The following is an 18,615-nucleotide window of genomic DNA, read 5'->3' on the forward strand; positions in this document are numbered from 1 at the left end:
GGATCCTACGCCGCTCCAATCGTCACAGCTTGAGATCCCGGATTTCGGCACCAAATGTTAAGGTCCTCAAAAATTAATAACTTAGGAAAGACACAAAAGACTGTTGGAATGATCTTTAAGGCCTTCTGCGCAGAAGGGAAGCAAAGTCGGAGCCCTGCAGAGCAACATGGCTCTCTTAGGCTCTCGACGAAATGCTTGCTGGCTCCTCCTTTGCATCACGCTTTTATTGAGAAACTGTGACAGGAACTTTACCATATTAGGATAGTCAGCAGTTCAATAGACAGACAATGAACAGACGTTGGGGTTACAAAGACACACATGTGACTTGGCAACAGGCATCCTTAAAAAACAAAGGTCAAGGGGTCAAATGGCTTCCTGACTAAAAACAGGAACTCTGAACAGATGCGCCAAAAGACAATGGGACAGTTGTGGGACAGCCGACCCCCCTGAAAGAACTTAGGAAGTGGCTGCCTGTGTAACTTATCTGGTGATGTGGGGACTATCGTGTCCTTCACGTGGTCGTGAACTTATTGTTGACGTCGTTTCCTCATATTCTGCACTTCACTGCATCACCAGTGAGTGTCGCCAACGGACAAAACCTCAGAAAAGTGCGTCCACCAGCCTTAATGTGTGAATGAAAGACCGCAACTTTCTACGTTTAAATAACTTTTTGAACATCTGACGGGGGTTTTTTTTGCTATTGATGAATTTTACTAAATATCCATACAGACTGTTAACACTGTTATGATCTTTTTAATAAATATGATATGAAAAATGATATATTCCTGTACGATTAAGTCTTTTGACAAATCGTCCTCAAACCTGTTAGGCTTGACAAGTACAATCCAAACAATTCATTGTGCCAAGTTTGGTGTTAATGGAGACTTCAGGTAAAAGGGTACTGAAATTTATTAAATGTACAGAAATTGCCAAAAACAGTGGATTTAACATCAAAATATAAAGAAATATTAAAAGGGGCAAATTTAGAAAAGCATTCAAGGAATCGATCCTGAAAGTTCAGCTCTCAAGGACAAATGGTTGATTACATATATAATACATACACAGGAGTTAGCCAGTGGGAGGAACATCTTCCTAGCTCACATCAGGAATATAGTGACTGCTGGGTATTTCCTTCTTGGAGACTCTACTTATCCTTTGCAGGACTGGCTCTTGAAACCATTCCATTAAACAGTCTTTAAGCACAAAGTCAACCGAGTACGAATGGTTGTGGAAGATGAATTCAGCAGGTTTCCTTCTGTGATGTCCGACTGGTGAAATGAATGGTGATGACTTCCTGTCCACTACATAATCTGTGTGAAAGTCATGGAAAGACGTATGAAATGTTGAGGAATTTATCAAAAACCAGTTCAGAAGTCCGCTTGTGGTGTAGTGAGTTGTATTCAGTAGCCGGCGGTGGGCATGACCAGCACAGATCAGGTCTGAATTGGTGTGCCGACTCAGAGTGGCTCGACGTCAAGACTTTTATACAGTAAATTCAAAGCGCAAAAAGGCAGGGAATACACAAGCCAAGTGACAGACGAAAAGCAATTCACAGTTGGATGTGATCTGTGGCCAAATGTCCCCATCGGGCATTTGGCCTGACTGTCACTAACTTCTAAATTACCCATAGGGTGTTCTCGTGATTCAAGTCTGTTTGAAGCAACTTCCCAGGTGTCGTTGGTGCTTCTTTAGCTGACTTGATGTGGTAAAAGCTGCCTCACACTGTTCACATCTGAACGGTTTATCTCCAGTGTGAATACGTTGGTGAGTCATTAGATTACCTGATGTGGTAAAAGCTGCTCCACACTGTTCACATCTGAATGGTTTATCTCCAGTGTGAATACGTTGGTGAGTCCTTAGATGGATTTGTTGGGTAAAAGCTGCTCCACACTGATCACAAGTGAACGGTTTATCTCCAGTGTGAATACGTTGGTGAGTCCTTAGATGGATTTGTTGGGTAAAAGCTGCTCCACACTGATCACATCTAAACGGTTCATCTCCAGTGTGAATACGTTGGTGAGTAATTAGATTACCTGATGTGGTAAAAGCTGCTCCACACTGATCACACCTAAACGGTTTATCTCTAGTGTGAACACGTTGGTGAGTCATTAGACTACCTCGTTGGGTAAAAGCTGCTCCACACTGATCACACCTAAACGGTTTTTCTCCAGTGTGAACACGTTGGTGAGTCCTTAGACTACCTCGTTGGGTAAAAGCTGCTCCACACTGATCACAAGTGAATGGTTTTTCTCCAGTGTGAATACGTTGGTGAATCTTTAGCGTTCCTGACTCAGTAAAAGCTGCTCCACACTGATCACACCTAAACGGTTTTTCTCCAGTGTGAACACGTTGGTGAGTCCTTAGACTACCTCGTTGGGTAAAAGCTGCTCCACACTGATCACAAGTGAATGGTTTTTCTCCAGTGTGAATACGTTGGTGAGTCCTTAGATCACTTGAAGTGGTAAAAGCTGCTCCACACTGATCACAAGTGAACGGTTTATCTCCAGTGTGAATACGTTTGTGAATCTTTAGCGTTCCTGACTCAGTAAAAGCTGCTCCACACTGATCACAACTGAACGGTTTTTCTCCAGTGTGAACACGTTGGTGAGTTCTTAGACTATCTTGTCTGGTAAAAGCTGCTCCACACTGATCACAAGTGAACGGTTTATCTCCAGTGTGAATACGTTGGTGAATCTTTAGATAACTTGATGTGGTAAAAGCTGCTCCACACTGATCACAGGTGAACGGTTTATCTCCAGTGTGAATCATCTTATGTTTTCTCAGACCTGATGAAGTGGTGAGGACTTTCTTGCAGTGATCACAACGAAAACTTGTGGGTCTCTCTTTGCCTTTATGTTTCTGTAAGGACAGAGAAGAAGAATTAAATCATCTTGTTGGCCGACTCTCAAAAGCTTTTCAGTTTCTATAAAGTGCTGTCCGTCTAAAGTGCCGTTATTGACAGCCAGAAACCTTCAGATGAAACATCTCAGTACGTCAAATCAAAAGTGTAAATGGTTAAAGCTTCTAACATGAAAACCATCAAAATAGTTCATTAATAGGGATGGGTATTGATAAGATCTTCCAACCATTTTTCATTCTGCTTAACGATTCGGTTTTTATCAATTCCCTTATCAATTCTCATTTGGGAATAAAGAGTAAAGAAAGAAAAAATTCCTACAGATACAATAGGGCCTTCGCACTGTAATTTTCAATATAATTTAAATATAATTGTTGATTCTATAATCTGACCTTGACAGGGCAGCTTGGCAGGCCGCTCCAGTCACAATCTCCCTGGTGGAATGAAAACAAGGGACTCTGCCCCCACTAACCCTCCCCTCTCCCAGGAACATCTGTGGACCCGTTTCAGAACTGTACCAGGTCTGTGGACCTGGATCAGAACTGTACCGGGTCTGTGGACCTGGATCAGAACTGTACCGGGTCTGTGGACCTGGATCAGAACTGTACCGGGTCTGTGGACCTGGATCAGAACTGTACCGGGTCTGTGGACCTGGATCAGAACTGTACCGGGTCTGTGGACCTGGATCAGAACTGTACCAGGCCGTCTGATATCATCAAGGACATTGGCTGAGAGCAGCTCTGGGGCGAAGTTTCACAGACTTACCGCTCACACACACTTGCTGATAACCACACCTCCCTCCAAAGTCAACGCCTTCCTCGGCTCCCCCTCTTATCAGTCCTGGTCAATTCAGCACACCTGATTCTAGTTAAACTACTACAAACTCATTAGCTTGTCTGATTAACATCTAAAACATGCTGGATAGGGGCTCTCAAGGACCAGGATTCGGCACCCCTGATATATATCAACTTTTAACCTTTTATAGGACGTGATTAGTTCATGAGTTTTAGGATGCGCCACCATCTGTCATGCCGCACTCCTGAAGCAACCTCTCTCGGAAGAGCCACTGCCTTTAATAGGCACAATGTGGGGGAGTTCTTCGATGTTGTGCTCGCCCATGTGAACTCTGAACTTATAAAATGTATGAACACTTTGTGAATGTGTATATTCAACTTTGAAACGGCTCAGCTGAAAATCGGCTGTAATGTGCCTCCAAAAATGGCCGACCTGGCCGCGTGTCCGGCCCGGACCGGGTGGCCGGGGATTGCCTGGGTCGCGGTCCGCCGCCGCGGGATCCCTGGCTGCTTCTTTCCGCGCCGTGGGGGCCCCGCCCGCGGGCCCCCTCGGCCGCCGGGTGGGGGGGGGGGGCCTCGCAGGCGGTGGGTTGCCTCCCTCCTACTTCTCCCCTCTGTGGGGTTGCCGGTGGCCTGGGTTCCGGGCTCTTCCTTGTCGGCCTCTGGTCTCGCAGGTGGCGGGGTTGCTCCCCCCCCTCCCCCACTATAGATACACTTCAGGTGGAGCCTTGTTTGGTTTATTACACACACACAGTCATTTAGTCACACACACACACACACACACACACACACACACACACACACACACACACACACACACACACACACACACACACACACACACACACACACACACACACACACACACACACACACACACACACACACACACACACCTGCATGCTGGCTCTCTAGTTTTTGGGTTTAGGTAGCGGTAGCGATAGCTTAGCTCAGACTGCGATCAGATCTCAAGATTTAGGTCGATTGCTGTTCGTGTTTTGGTTGGCTCCGTGCCGGTTTCGTGCCTTGTTTGTGGTTTTTTGTTGCAGATTTCCAGTGCTTGACGTGTGTCTCCGTGTGTTCCTGCTTCCTGGATTGGCAGTGGATGTCGTCACCCCCCCCCCAAAAAAAAAAAAAAAAAAAAAAAAAAAAACACTGGGTTTGTATGTGTATATTTATGTATGTGTACGCATATGTGTGCGTATATATATGTATATATTAAATATAGTAATAATGCACATATATACACTTTTGGTTTCTACCGTCATGGTATCAATCAATAATATGTGTGCAGACAAGGTAAAAAAAAAAAAAAAAAAAAAAAATGGCCGACCTGAACTACAACCCCCAGCATGCCTTGCGTGGGGCGGGTGGCGCCTACAAGCGGCGCGCATCCAATCGCAATGAGGCACCGATGACGTCACCGCAGCGCGCGTAGGATCAAAACGCAGCGCTGCGCGTTCTTCTCTCTCTTTTTTTCCTTCATCAACCAGTGGGGGTCAGTTCTTCCACCTTTGGCTCCGGGCCAAAGGGACCACGCCCCCCCAAAGGGGGGGATCTGCGGCGTGGTCTGGCCGGAGGATCAGCGAGGACCCGCGGCGCAGACAGCGCCGGCTGCATCTCTCTCTCTCTTTTTACTCTCTCGCTTCTCCGCTTCATCTCATCCGAGCTGGATCGTTTGGCTCTGGGCCAAGATCTCATCTTCCTTTCTCCCCCCGGCTGGGGGGAGGTGTAAGGCCCCCATCGGGCTGCTCCGTTGGACCTGCAGCCCGTTGAAGCCCGGGTGCGCGGAGCCGCCCCCATCAGCTCTCGGTCTCAACTTTTCATCCAGAGTCCTGCTTCACGTATCCCCGGTCCCTGGGAGCTGGAAAGGGGGGGGAAGCCGCTTCGAAGCTCGGCCCCGGCCCAGGGTGAGACCCGTTCCTCTGTTCTAACCTCTCTCTCTGCTCTTAAACTTCACCTGAAAGGACCTGTGGACAGCCTGCTCCGCGCAGAACCGAGACGCATCCCGCCGCCCCGTCCGGGGCCACGCGCTCAGGCCGACGGACACCCGCACTGGAAGAAGTGGACAGGCCCCGCGCGCCCCCGAGACGACGTGATAGCCTCCGGACCGGGGGCTGGAGCGCCGGCTGCTTCAGCTGTACCCCCGTCCTCTCGTGATTCCAGAGTCAGGAGGAGGAGCGGGAGAGGCGGGAGGACTCTCTTGGATCGGACTCCGACCAAAGACCCGGCAGGAACCCCTGATCGGCACCCGGAGACCCGAGGAGGCGTGAGGTTTTGAGACCTGGGTGTATGAGTTTAACTGGGAGTGTTACAGAGCTAAATCTGTGTTCAGAGCTGAGATTACATCAGCATCATTATCAGGACTGTTGTCATTAATTTGTAGTCACTACTTTCTGCTAGTCATTCATGTTTTAAAGCGCCGTTTCGCCAGTTGATCACGGTTTAAACACCGGGATCGCCATCCGTTCTAATTGCACGTGGCGTGGTTACAGTTCCGCCATCTTTAAAAGACACAGCCATCTTTATGCAGCCACAATATTTTAAACCGTACATGTTCGTGATATCATTTTTATTATTGCTTTGATTTCTTTTTTTTTTTTCATTCCATGCATTTAACTTTCAGGTCATATTTTTCTATTGATGTTTTTCTAGTTAATTAATTGTTTTATAATACTTAAGTTCTGCCATCAGGTTTATTGGGGGTGTTGCGTTTATCATCTTTTGACACCTGTATGTAAATAAATCCTGATTGATTTTTAATGAGTGGTTGTTGTTATTTCATGCAAGATTTGGTCACAAATTGATTTGTTTAAGCAGAGCCTAGTGTTCGGATATCACGCCTTCATTGTTATTCTGTAAGATATAGTAAGATTTGCTGTTCTGCAGGATAATTCAAATCATATTGAGACTGATTTTCTGCTGTTTAGTTATCCAATTTCCCCCGAAGTAAGGCATCGGGGGTGGTGCCCCTACGAGAATTATCATTTTGATAATACAATTTGATAAATAGTCAACTTTATTAATTATTAATAATTATTAATAATATTCATTAATAGCCTTCGATAACTGGACAGCCAAGCTACCCGAGTTGCACAACATCGATAACCTCACTTCAGTGATGGACAGGTAACATTATGATTGATAGACAAGGCCTACCACATAAACGGACTAAATCTGCAACCTCAAACTGCTTTAAGCTTCTTTGATTAACAGCACTAATTTTGAATGTTATTTCAGGTACAGTTTCCCTCCACACATGATCTATAACATGGATGAAACTGGTGTTACAACAGTGCAGACACCGAAGCAAATTGTAACAGAAATGGGGAAGAAGCCAGTGGGTTCTGTAACATCTGCTGAAAGAGGGGAGCTTGTCACTGTGGCCTGTGCAGTAAATGTCACTGGAAATGCAGCCCCACCCATGTTCATCTTTCCCCGTGTCCGTTTCAAGGACCACTTCATCAGGGGATCACCAGCAGGATCCATAGGTCAGGCAACAAAATCTGGATGGATGAATGAAGAAGCCTTTGTCATCTTTCTGGAGCACTTCATACGTCACACAAACTGCTCTATTGATCACCCAGTTCTGCTGATTCTTGATAATCATGAATCTCACATTTCACTGAAGGCTGTGAAAATTGTGTGTAGAAACCTTGGTGTTGTTTTCGATCAGGATTTGTCGTTTAAACCATATGTCAATCAGGTTTGTAAAATAGCATTTTTCCATCTCCGTAATATTACAAAGATTAGGAAAATCCTCTTGCAGAGTGATGCAGAAAAACTAGTTCATGCGTTTGTATCTTCTAGACTAGATTACTGTTGTGTGTTATTAGCAGGATGTCCAAGTAATTTGCTGAATAGGCTCCAGCTGATCCAGAATGCAGCAGCACGAGTACTGACAGGAATTAGCAGGAGAGACCACGTCTCTCCAGTGTTAGCGTCGCTCCATTGGTTACCCGTAAAATTCAGAATCCAATTTAAAATTTTATTACTTGCGTATAAATCCCAAAACGGCTTAGCTCCGCATTATTTGCAAGACCTGATAGTGCCTTATGTTCCTGGCAGAGCTCTCCGTTCTCAGGGTGCATGTTTACTCGTAGTTCCTAGAGTATCTAAATGTAGATTTGGAGGGCGGGCGTTCTGCTATCAGGCACCATTACTATGGAACCAACTTCCAATCTGGGTTAAGGAGGCTGACACCACCTCCACCTTTAAAACTAAACTTAAAACATTTCTGTTTAGTAAAGCCTATAGTTAGTGTTTAGTAAACCTCTAGCGGGTGTTGGTAAATCTCTAGGTAGTGTAAACTCTAGTGTGTTAGAGTCGCTCCTGTAGTTTCTTGTGCTGCCCCCCCCCCTTTCTCTTCTCTTTTTTCTTGGTCCAGCATCCTCTGCGGGTGGCGAAGAGCATCTCTGAATGCAAAACACCGGATCCTGCAGCGTGGGAGTGAGGGGGGCAGGGTAACGGCCCCTTTTGGGAGGGGGGGAAAGTTCGTCCCTCAAGATTCCTCTCCCTTGCCCTGCCCCTTTTCAACCTTTCCCTGACCCTGCACCCCAACATGGGACTTGCTGATTGGGCCGGAGCTTCGGGAGCTGCGTGCTGGCCTGCGGTCCCCACCCCTGGTCATCCCGTTGCTGCTTCCACCTGCCTGCTGTGCTGTTGCCGTTCCTGACCCACCAGTCTGGCCCTCGGCAGGAGGGTCCCCCCTTATGATCCAGGTCCTGCTCAAGGTTTCTTCCCTCCTAAAGGGGAGTTTTTCTTGCCACTGTTTGGCTTAAGGTTTTTCTCCCACTAGGGGAGTTTTTACCTGCTATTGTTTATGTAATAACTGCTTGGGGGTCATGTTCTGGGTATGGGTCTCTGGAAAGCGTCTAGAGACAACTTTTGTTGTATTAGACGCTATATAAATAAAATTGAATTGAATTGAAAACTGCAAAGGAAAATGGTGTTGTCATGCTCACTCTGCCACCTCACACCTCCCATCGCTTGCAACCCTTAGACAAAACAGTCTATGGACCACTGAAGACCTACTACAATAGAGCCATGGATGGTTGGATGCGTACAAACCCTGGTAAAACCGCAACAATATATGACATTCCAGGACTTGTGAAGGAAGCAGTCATGTCAGCAATGACACCGAGTAACATCATCTCAGGATTTAAAACAACAGGCATATTCCCTTTTAACAGGGATACCTTTCCAGATGAAGATTATGCCCCATCCATGGTCACAGACAGGCCAAATCCCGAGGAGCCAGCAAACAGAGCTGACCTGCCTGTAAAATCAACTCATGCCATGAGTCCTGATTGCTCAGCAGTTCCAGACCTAGAGATGCCACCTGCTACTTTATCTGAACCATTGAACAGAATCATCAGTCCTGAACACTCATCCACAAGTGATGCTACTGGTTCTCCTGACCATTTGGGGTATGTGTCCCCAGAAGACATACTTCCCTTCCCTAAAGGCACACCAACTAAACCTAGAATAAAAAGGAAGAAAGTGAAAACTAAAATCTTGACCGACACTCCAGAAACCCTGGAGCTGGAGAAGGCACACAATGACAGAGAAAATAAAAAGACTAAAAAGCAGAAGAAAAAGACTCTGAAACGGTCGAAACAAATCAGAACCAAGAAAAAAACTGTTGTCTACAGTCGCTCAGATGATGATAGTGACAAGAATCTGTCTGCTGGGGACTTCGTCATTGTGAACTTTGCAGGTTAAAAATAATCCTATTATTACATTGGAATGGTGGAGAACGTTGAGGGCACTGACATCAGTGCAAAGTTTCTGAGGCGAATTCAATTTGTATAATAGTACAACATACAGTACATGTTTTGTATTACTCTTATTTCTCTTTTCTTTTTTTTTTGACTGCTATATTATGCTGAAGAGGCTCTGAGGCGTGAGCAATATTTTTGTTTTCCTCGTGAGATTATTTTTTTCCTCTGCAGCTACAAATAGAGTTAATATCTTTTCCTCAACAAACTATGTTTTAGTGCTGGGCGGTATGACCAAAAATTTATATTACGGTATTTTTCAAAATTATATCGGTTTCACGGTATATAACGTTTTTTTTTTTTTTCATGCACAACTGGGTGTTAACCACATTTTCTAATGATTTGGAAAGGAATTGCTGCAGTAAATTGGCTCAGAATGGCCTATTTTACTGTCATGAGGAGGAAATATTGTAGAAAAACATTAATGTCCACACTAGTATAAATACAGGTTTGCATGGCCTCAATGATGCCGTTTACAATGAGGTGACAGCACTTACGATTTAACGCAGAACCATAAATCAGGCTTCACAGCGCGACTCACTGTGAGCCCGGCTCGTACTCCTCGCCGTGCGCAGCTCCTCGCCAACTCAGCGCTCATATATTTAATAAATTTATAAAGCCCATATATTTATAAAGCCTGACTTGGCCGAGCCCTAACGCTGAGGCCATGGTAGATTTAGGTTACACGCAGACACGCGGCACTGTTGACTTTTCCCTGCCGGCTCTGCTCACTGCTCGCTCGCTAAACAGTCCCCTGTAACGCCCGCCAATGTAATAATGCCCGCAAACGTAATAAAAATATGCAGCTTTTAATGTAATAATCCTGCAAATGTAATACATTTCCCAAAAACGTAATAGTCGCTGCCTACTACAAACGTAACACGCAATTTCCCACAAATGTAATAACTATTACGTTTGTAGAGATTTATTACGTTTGTGGGGAAGTGAAAATCTTCAACTTTCAATGTTGTAATAACTTCCCACAAATGTAATAATGCAATGAATAATGGTTGTTGGTATGTATATATATGTTACGGTTAATGTAGAAAAACGGCTATTTTGCAAACTAGCCGGTGAATGTGTAAATTATAATAAAACCCATCAATCACTCTCGCAGCCTGCCCTGCATAATTAATGCTGTGGATGTGTCAGACCCGACACTTTTTTGGGGAGTGTAACGTTAGGCCAACTGAACTGTAGGCTATTCTGTAGTAACTGGACTATATCTACCAAATGAATTAAGTTTGCTTAGTTTGTTTTGGTTTAATCAATTTGTGCAAATGGAGGAGGAGGAGAGACCTCATCTCATCATGCGCTTCGGGTTTGCGCGATTCGGGTTTAGGAGCGCACCTTCATGAGAGAGACGCAACAACTGTTTGTCTGTTTTGGAGGTGGCAAAGAGAAGAATAGATATTTCCTCACAAAGACTGTTACACTGGATATTTGTGAGTACATTACCCAGACCTATGGTGTGCCCAAATTCAGAGCGCACAGAGCGCACAGAGCAGAGAGCGCTTTGCCAACTCGGTGGCAAAGCTGTATTCTGGGGTGCCAATGACGTGATCTGTAGTTTGCATTATTCGTTTTGGAATACTCAATTTAGATATATACTGCATGGGATTTGGACTCAGAATAATGGCTATAATTGCCACGGCATGCCACGGTCAGCTCGAGACAATTGTCTCGAGCTGACCGGAGCATCAAGACTGGAGAGATGATTAAAAATGATGTCCGAGCTGTCATGTTAGTCTATGTCCAAAATAACACTGAAAAGCTTGTCTGATTACGCTTTTAGTTCATCCATCCATTCAATACACGTAACTGACATTGATGTATTCACAGTGATTCATTATCAGCTGTAAATACTTGTGTACAGCCATTATTCTGAGTCCAAATCCCATGCAGTATATATCTAAATTGAGTATTCCAAAACGAATAATGCAAACTACAGATCACGTCATTGGCACCCCAGAATACAGCTTTGCCACCGAGTTGGCAAAGCGCTCTCTGCTCTGTGCACTCTGTGCGCTCTGAATTTGGGCACACCATAGGTCTGGGTAATGTACTCGCAAATATCCAGTGTAACAGTCTTTGTGAGGAAATATCTATTCTACTCTTTGCCACCTCCAAAACAGACAAACAGTTGTTGCGTCTCTCTCATGAAGGTGCGCTCCTAAACCCGAATCGCGCAAACCCGAAGCGCATGATGAGATGAGGTCTCTCCTCCTCCTCCATTTGCACAAATTGATTAAACCAAAACAAACTAAGCAAACGTAATTCATTTGGTAGATATAGTCCAGTTACTACAGAATAGCCTACAGTTCAGTTGGCCTAACGTTACACTCCCCAAAAAAGTGTCGGGTCTGACACATCCACAGCATTAATTATGCAGGGCAGGCTGCGAGAGTGCGGATGGGTTTTATTATAATTTACACATTCACCGGCTAGTTTGCAAAATAGCCGTTTTTCTACATTAACTGTAACATATATATATACATACCAACAACCATTATTCATTGCATCATTACATTTGTGGGAAGTTATTACAACATTGGCAGTTGAAGATTTTCACTTCCCCACAAACGTAAAAAATCTCTACAAACGTAATAGTTATTACATTTGTGGGAAATCGCGTGTTACGTTTGTAGTAGGCAGCGACTATTACGTTTTTGGGAAATGTATTACATTTGCAGGATTATTACATTAAAAGCTGCATATTTTTATTACGTTTGTGGTTTATTACGTTTGCGGGCATTACATCCCCTCACAAACAGTGTCCAGCGGCGCTACGTTCTGCCGCGCGGCGTTCCCAACGTTGTGTACGCTACTCACCGGTATTACGGTATATGAAAAATTCATATCATAAGAAAAATAAACACCGGTATTCGGTATGAACCGGTATACCGCCCAGCACTAGCCCAGACCTGAACACGGGTCGTCCCCACCGAGGAGGGGCGGCCCAGACCTGAACACGGGTCGTCCCCCGAGGGGGGGCGGCCCAGACCTGAACACGGGTCGTCCCACCGAGGGGGGGCGGCCCAGACCTGAACACGGGTCGTCCCAGACCTGAACATGGGTCGTCCCAGACCTGAACATGGGTCGTCCCAGACCTGAACACGGGTCGTCCCCACCGAGGGGGGCGGCCCAGACCTGAACACGGGTCGTCCCACCGAGGGGGGGCGGCCCAGACCTGAACACGGGTCGTCCCAGACCTGAACATGGGTCGTCCCAGACCTGAACACGGGTCGTCCCCACCGAGGGGGGCGGCCCAGACCTGAACACGGGTCGTCCCCACCGAGGGGGGAGGCCCAGACCTGAACACGGGTCGTCCCAGACCTGAACACGGGTCGTCCCCACCGAGGGGGGCGGCCCAGACCTGAACACGGGTCGTCCCAGACCTGAACACGGGTCGTCCCAGACCTGAACATGGGTCGTCCCCCGAGGGGGGGCGGCCCAGACCTGAACACGGGTCGTCCCCACCGAGGGGGGCGGCCCAGACCTGAACACGGGTCGTCCCAGACCTGAACATGGGTCGTCCCCCGAGGGGGGCGGCCCAGACCTGAACACGGGTCGTCCCCACCGAGGGGGGCGGCCCAGACCTGAACACGGGTCGTCCCCACCGAGGGGGGGGCCCAGACCTGAACACGGGTCGTCCCACCGAGGTGGGGCGGCCCAGACCTGAACACGGGTCGTCCCCCGAGGGGGGGCGGCCCAGACCTGAACACGGGTCGTCCCACCGAGGGGGGCGGCCCAGACCTGAACACGGGGGTGGACTCACCGCTCCGGTCTCGTCCTTCAGGGTGGAGATGCGGCCGCTCAGGAGGCTGAAGACAAACGGACAAGGAGGAGTTAGACAGTTCTGATCCAGTTAGTAACAAACACACCCAAGATTAAATGTTTTAATAATCCACTACAGCAGAAGATTAAATGTTTTAATAATCCACTACAGCAGCAGAAGATTAAATGTTTTAATAATCCACTACAGCAGCAGAAGATTAAATGTTTTAATAATCCACTACAGCAGCAGAAGATTAAATGTTTTAATAATCCACTACAGCAGGAGATTCAATGTTTTAATAATCCACTACAGCAGGAGATTAAATGTTTTAGTAATCCACTACAGCAGGAGATTAAATGTTTTAATAATCCACTACAGCAGGAAGATTAAATGTTTTAATAATCCACTACAGCAGGAGATTAAATGTTTTAATAATCCACTACAGCAGGAAGATTAAATGTTTTAATAATCCTCTACAGCAGGAAGATTAAATGTTTTAATAATCCACTACAGCAGAAGAAGATACGACTTTGACAGATCGGGGACAGAAACCACGACGTGCAAAAAGTGCAAAATAAAAAAAATAAAAAAAATTGTTATATATTATAGTATGGTGATATCATTTTCTTATACGTTATAATATTATAAAAATGATTATGTTATATTAGGATATTAGTATATGCTATTATAGTATTACATATATTACTTTATATTATAATCACTCACACACACATCATTGTAACTCCATGTCGTCTTTTGTTGTTGTTTATACCGTATGTTAATAAAAAAATAAAATAAAAAAACAACTTTATATCAGGTGTTTTTGAGAAAAACGAAGGAAATTGAGAAGATGGTCTCAATTCTGGTCCTACAGAAACGTTTTGTTAGGATTTCAACTGGATCAGAGTCACTCGCTTCATCTACTCCTTTATTTCACAAACTCCACATTCTTACTATTTATGATAGCAACATTTTTCAGATATGCATTTTTATTTATAAGATAAACTGAAGTGAAGGGAATATTCCTGGATAGTTCCAGACTTACTTTAAATTAAATCTTCATCAGATCTTCATCCTCCTAAATTTATCACTTCAGACGTCAATGTTCGGTGAGATTTAGGGACTAAATTGTGGAATGATTTTTCCCACCTGGCAAAGACTCTTCCTCTTTGAAATGTTAATAAAGACGTTTGAAGGAACTTGACTGCTGTTTTGTAACTGTTTTCCCAACGTATTGTTGTTCATGTTTCCATGTTCTTTTTGTTTTTGTATGTTAATCTTGTGTTCTTTATAAAACATGACATTTTAATAACTTCAGTGGCTTCAAATGAGCCCATTGGGTTTTTTGCCTCTTCCTGCACCGTATAGTGTTTATCTTTGATATTTTCTTGTATACCTTTAAAACTGTGCAAAACTGTGTCGGACATGAGGCAAAAACCGCCCATAACTTTGCTTTTTTTTCCCTTTTTCTTTTAAATTCTGGTACAAATATGTAACTTTCTTTCATATTTCTGGAGTTTTAGTTCAAAAATACCAATTTGTTGGTTTGTGGGGAATGAAGTTTAGACACAAAGAGGTGAGAAACCCAGTTAAAGGTGGGCTCTCCATCCGTCCCTTGAAATACGGAATTGTTCCGTAATTGGGAATTAAAAGTTGCGTTCCGTATTGAACCAATACAGACACATATTATGCTCTTATTTATTTATGTCATAATAAACAGGTGAAGGTCGGAAAATTTGAATATACTGCAAAACTTAATTGGTAGTAAATTCAACTAAAGGTGAAACAAATATATTATTTTCCCACTACATTGAAAGTGAGATATTTCAAGCCTTTATTTGTTATAATTTTGGTGATTATGGCTCAGTTTATGAAAACCCCAAATTAAAAAATCTCTATATTATGAAATCAATAAACAATTCAATCATCAAAATAATAACAAATAAAGGTTTAACATATCTTGCTTTGCGTGTAATGAGACTGTGTAATATATTAGTTTCACCTTTTAAGTTGAATTATTGAAATAAATGAACTTTTACACCATATTCTAGTTGAATTATTGAAATAAATTAACTTTTACACCATATTCTAGTTGAATAATAATCAAAAAATAACAATTTGTTGGTTTGTGGGGAATGAAGTTTAGACATAAAGAGGTGAGAAACCCAGTTAAAGGAGAAAAGAGGATTCGAACTGTCCGATAATCGGCGCATGCGCGTTAGCCGCCGCTAGCCGCTGCTAGCCGCTGCTAACCGGGGCCTCACCTCTTCCCCCCCACGTTCAGGTGGATGATGTCCCCGCTCCTCGCCGGGCTGGACATCCTGGAAAACCCTCGAACCTTCCGATTAATCTGCAGAAAACACGGAACAATTATCTCATTTTAGACGGGGATAAACTCCCGCTTCCGGTCCCGATGAAGAACTTCCGGTTACAAGCGAGAAAACCTGGATCTGGATCAGTTAAAAACCTGGATCTGGATCAGTTAAAGACCTGGATCTGGATCCGTTAAAGACCTGGATCTGGATCAGTTAAAGACCTGGATCTGGATCAGTTTTTATTTTTGTGCAAGGATAAATGTCACATTTATTCATATTTAGTCTTAATCCTGAAGCATTAGAGAATTGATTAATCAAGTTAATAGAATTAGATCATTGGAGTTTATCTTTTAAGAGGAGTTTTGTGTCATCTGCTAGCTGGGAAATGTTTAATTCTCTACCAGGAATAGACATACCTTCCAGATTTTGATGGTTTACTGTATTATATTATATTATATATATATATATATATATATATATTATATTATATTATATTATATTGTATGAATTGACAACAGTTCAGTGACATAAACTAAAAGGTGATAAAGGGCAACTTTGACGTAACTCTGTTACTTTGGAATCTTTTAGAGGTGTTCATGTTAATCATTACAGAGCTGTTGATATCTCTATAAAACATGTTAATAACTTTAATAAAGTTGTGACTAAAACCAAATGCATTAAGAGATTGTAAAAGAAAGTTCTGCTCAATGGTGTCAAAGGCTTTATAAAAGTGTAAGAACAAGATAAAGCTTCAGCGTGTACTTCGGTTGCAGAATCCAGTAAATCTAAGGGTGCTTTCACACCTGTACCGTTTCAAGCAGTTGTTCCGATACAGGGAACGTTTCCCCCTAAAGATCGGATCGTTTGGTATATGTGAACACAGCAATCGCGCTCTGAAACGGTACAAAACAAGCGTTCCGAGATCGCCTAGGAGAGGTGGTCTCGGCCCGATTCCAATCGAGACCTGAAACGGTTCATTTTTTTTATTTGGAGTGAGAACATAATCCACACAGCAACCGATACAACTCCATTCATTGTGTATGTGCGACCGCGGCGCAAGGAGAGTCGGTGCAGCCTCCACCACCTTCTCTCCTATTGGACGTGCGAGATGTCTTCCCAGCACGGCACAAATTAAACTTTGTTTGAAATTAAACAATGTTCAATTCGGGCCGGGTTTGCGCAGCGCAAACCCGGCTGCAGCAGGCGGCCTCTCGTCCGCTGCCGGGCTCCGCTCTGCGCCGAGCGCACATAAATGAAAAAAAGCCTGATTTATGGTTCCGCGTTAAATCGACGCAGAGCCTACGCCGTACTCTATGCCGTAGGCTCTGCGTTGGTGTAACGCGGAACCATAAATCAGCCAAAGCCGCGGCTGCGGTCTGCGCTGCGCTGAACGGGGCGTGTGGTTTTTCCCGGGGTGCCGAAGAGGAAACTTCTTCCCCGTTCATTTGACTAATCAGAGAGCAGCTGGTTAGCGCATGGAATTTGTTAACAGCTTTGAAACGGTACAGACGTTTGCCTTGTGAACACAAACCCCACGAACGAGAAACGGAACAACTGTATCGGTTCAGCCCCTGAATCGGAACAAAACAAACGGGCCACAGGTGTGAAAGCACCCTAAAAGGATCTAATGTTACAGCTAATATGTCCATTTTTCATAAAGCCTGTTTGAGTTTCCACAATGATGGTATCTAGCCAATCTTTTAATCTGTTAGCATTGACTAATGCCAATATTTGTAATCAATTGTTAAGAGAGTTATAGGGCGTCAGTTTTCTATTGGATGGGTCTTTGTCAGGTTTGGGAATAAAAGAAATAATCCGGTTTCATTGTGGTTTCATCTCCCCTTGACTGATGCATCTTTATACAAACACATTCAAGGATTTTGAACAATTTCCCAAAAGTGAGTATGAAATGAAACAGATAATCCGTCGATACCTGGTGATTTTCTTTTCTTCATTAAGAACAAGTTATTTTTGATTTCAATAACAGAGAGGTCAGAGTCACAAGTGGATTTAACATTTTCATCAATTGAGGGAATATTAGGTTGGATTTTCTCAAGAAAGTCTGCACAATCTTTACATTGAAGTTAGAGTTATAGAGTTTTCCATAAAATTCAGAAACAAATTTATTTATCAGATGTTTATCATGTGTGTATTGTTTTTCTTTTTGTATTAATAAATGTGGCTTATTTCTCTTTCAGCTTTGAAGCTTTGTCTCGTTCCTTGTTCAATTATACATGTTTAGTTTGATTATCCACTTGAAATGATTGTTAATTACATTACTGGAACAGATAAGATCCCATTGAAAAAACCCTCAGGGAAAACCTTTAATTATAAATAAATAGCATCAATAACTGGAGTAAGTAGCTAAAACACAAAGGTTAGGAAGACGACAAAACCAAATGAGCAGAATGATCAGTGGAAGGTGGAGCTGCTTTAAGTTTCCAGAACAGACTCTTGGCAGGTACGTCGTCTAGTTGTTCTCCAGGTCCACGTGTCTGAAAGAGAAACACATTTAATATCAACCATATTAAAGTATAAACCACATTCTGGTTTTCTAAAGAATTCTAGAATGAGTTTTCCTCCTTCCTCCTCCGTTTGGTGTTGCAGTTCATTTATTCGTCCAGCAGATGGCGACATTTCCCCGAATCACCGCTCTGGGTTCTTTAGTTCTGCTTAAGCCTCGGTATTTACATTAAGTTCATGTGAGTGAAAGCGTTGCTGGAGAAATGTTTGTTCTGCTTTGATTCTCTTCTGTCTTAAAGGTAAATAAAAAGGAAGAGTTTGTAGTTGTTGGTGTAATGTCTCTTTCCTCCACTTGATGTCGCTGTGCCGGCTCTCCTGCAGCTGCCGGCGGAGCCCAGACCGGAAACAGAGGAATCACTTCATAGTTTCATCACATGGAATCACTTTACATTTGATTCAGAGATATTTGTATCATTTACTCCATCATTGTATTTCTGTTCCATCTATTTAAACCTGGTTGCTGTTTGTTCAGCAAGTTTGGATAATAAAGTTTTTATTTTTTTTAAAAAAGAGGTCACGTGGTTCCGGTTCCGTCCTCACAGTGGAGGTTTTGCAGACGAACTTTTAG

The 18,615-nt window shown here is 43.8% G+C and overlaps 1 protein-coding gene across 1 annotated transcript; it reads right to left on the reverse strand.

The window, feature by feature from the left end:
• Positions 1-924: 924 nt before the first annotated feature.
• On the reverse strand, positions 925-15,617 carry LOC133442139 (gastrula zinc finger protein XlCGF26.1-like). The gene is made up of 3 exons (XM_061720091.1): positions 15,474-15,617; positions 13,210-13,255; positions 925-2,859 (listed from the first exon to the last, which is right to left on the reverse strand). The coding sequence occupies exons 1-3, from the start codon at positions 15,527-15,529 to the stop codon at positions 1,645-1,647; spliced, it is 1,317 nt and encodes a 438-aa protein (XP_061576075.1). The 5' UTR covers positions 15,530-15,617; the 3' UTR covers positions 925-1,644.
• Positions 15,618-18,615: the final 2,998 nt, after the last annotated feature.

The sequence above is a fragment of the Cololabis saira genome, chromosome 4 (assembly GCF_033807715.1).
Source record: "Cololabis saira isolate AMF1-May2022 chromosome 4, fColSai1.1, whole genome shotgun sequence".
Lineage (NCBI taxonomy): Eukaryota > Metazoa > Chordata > Actinopteri > Beloniformes > Belonidae > Cololabis > Cololabis saira.

Coding starts and splice junctions, on each gene's coding strand:
- LOC133442139 (XM_061720091.1), bottom strand. CDS start 15,529: ATGTCCAGCCCGGCGAGGAGCGGGGACATCATCCACCTGAACGTGGGG. Junction 13,256..15,473: donor CTGAACGTGGGGGGGAAGAG/GTGAGGCCCCGG, acceptor GTTTGTCTTCAG/CCTCCTGAGCGGCCGCATCT. Junction 2,860..13,209: donor TGAAGGACGAGACCGGAGCG/GTGAGTCCACCC, acceptor CTGTCCTTACAG/AAACATAAAGGCAAAGAGAG.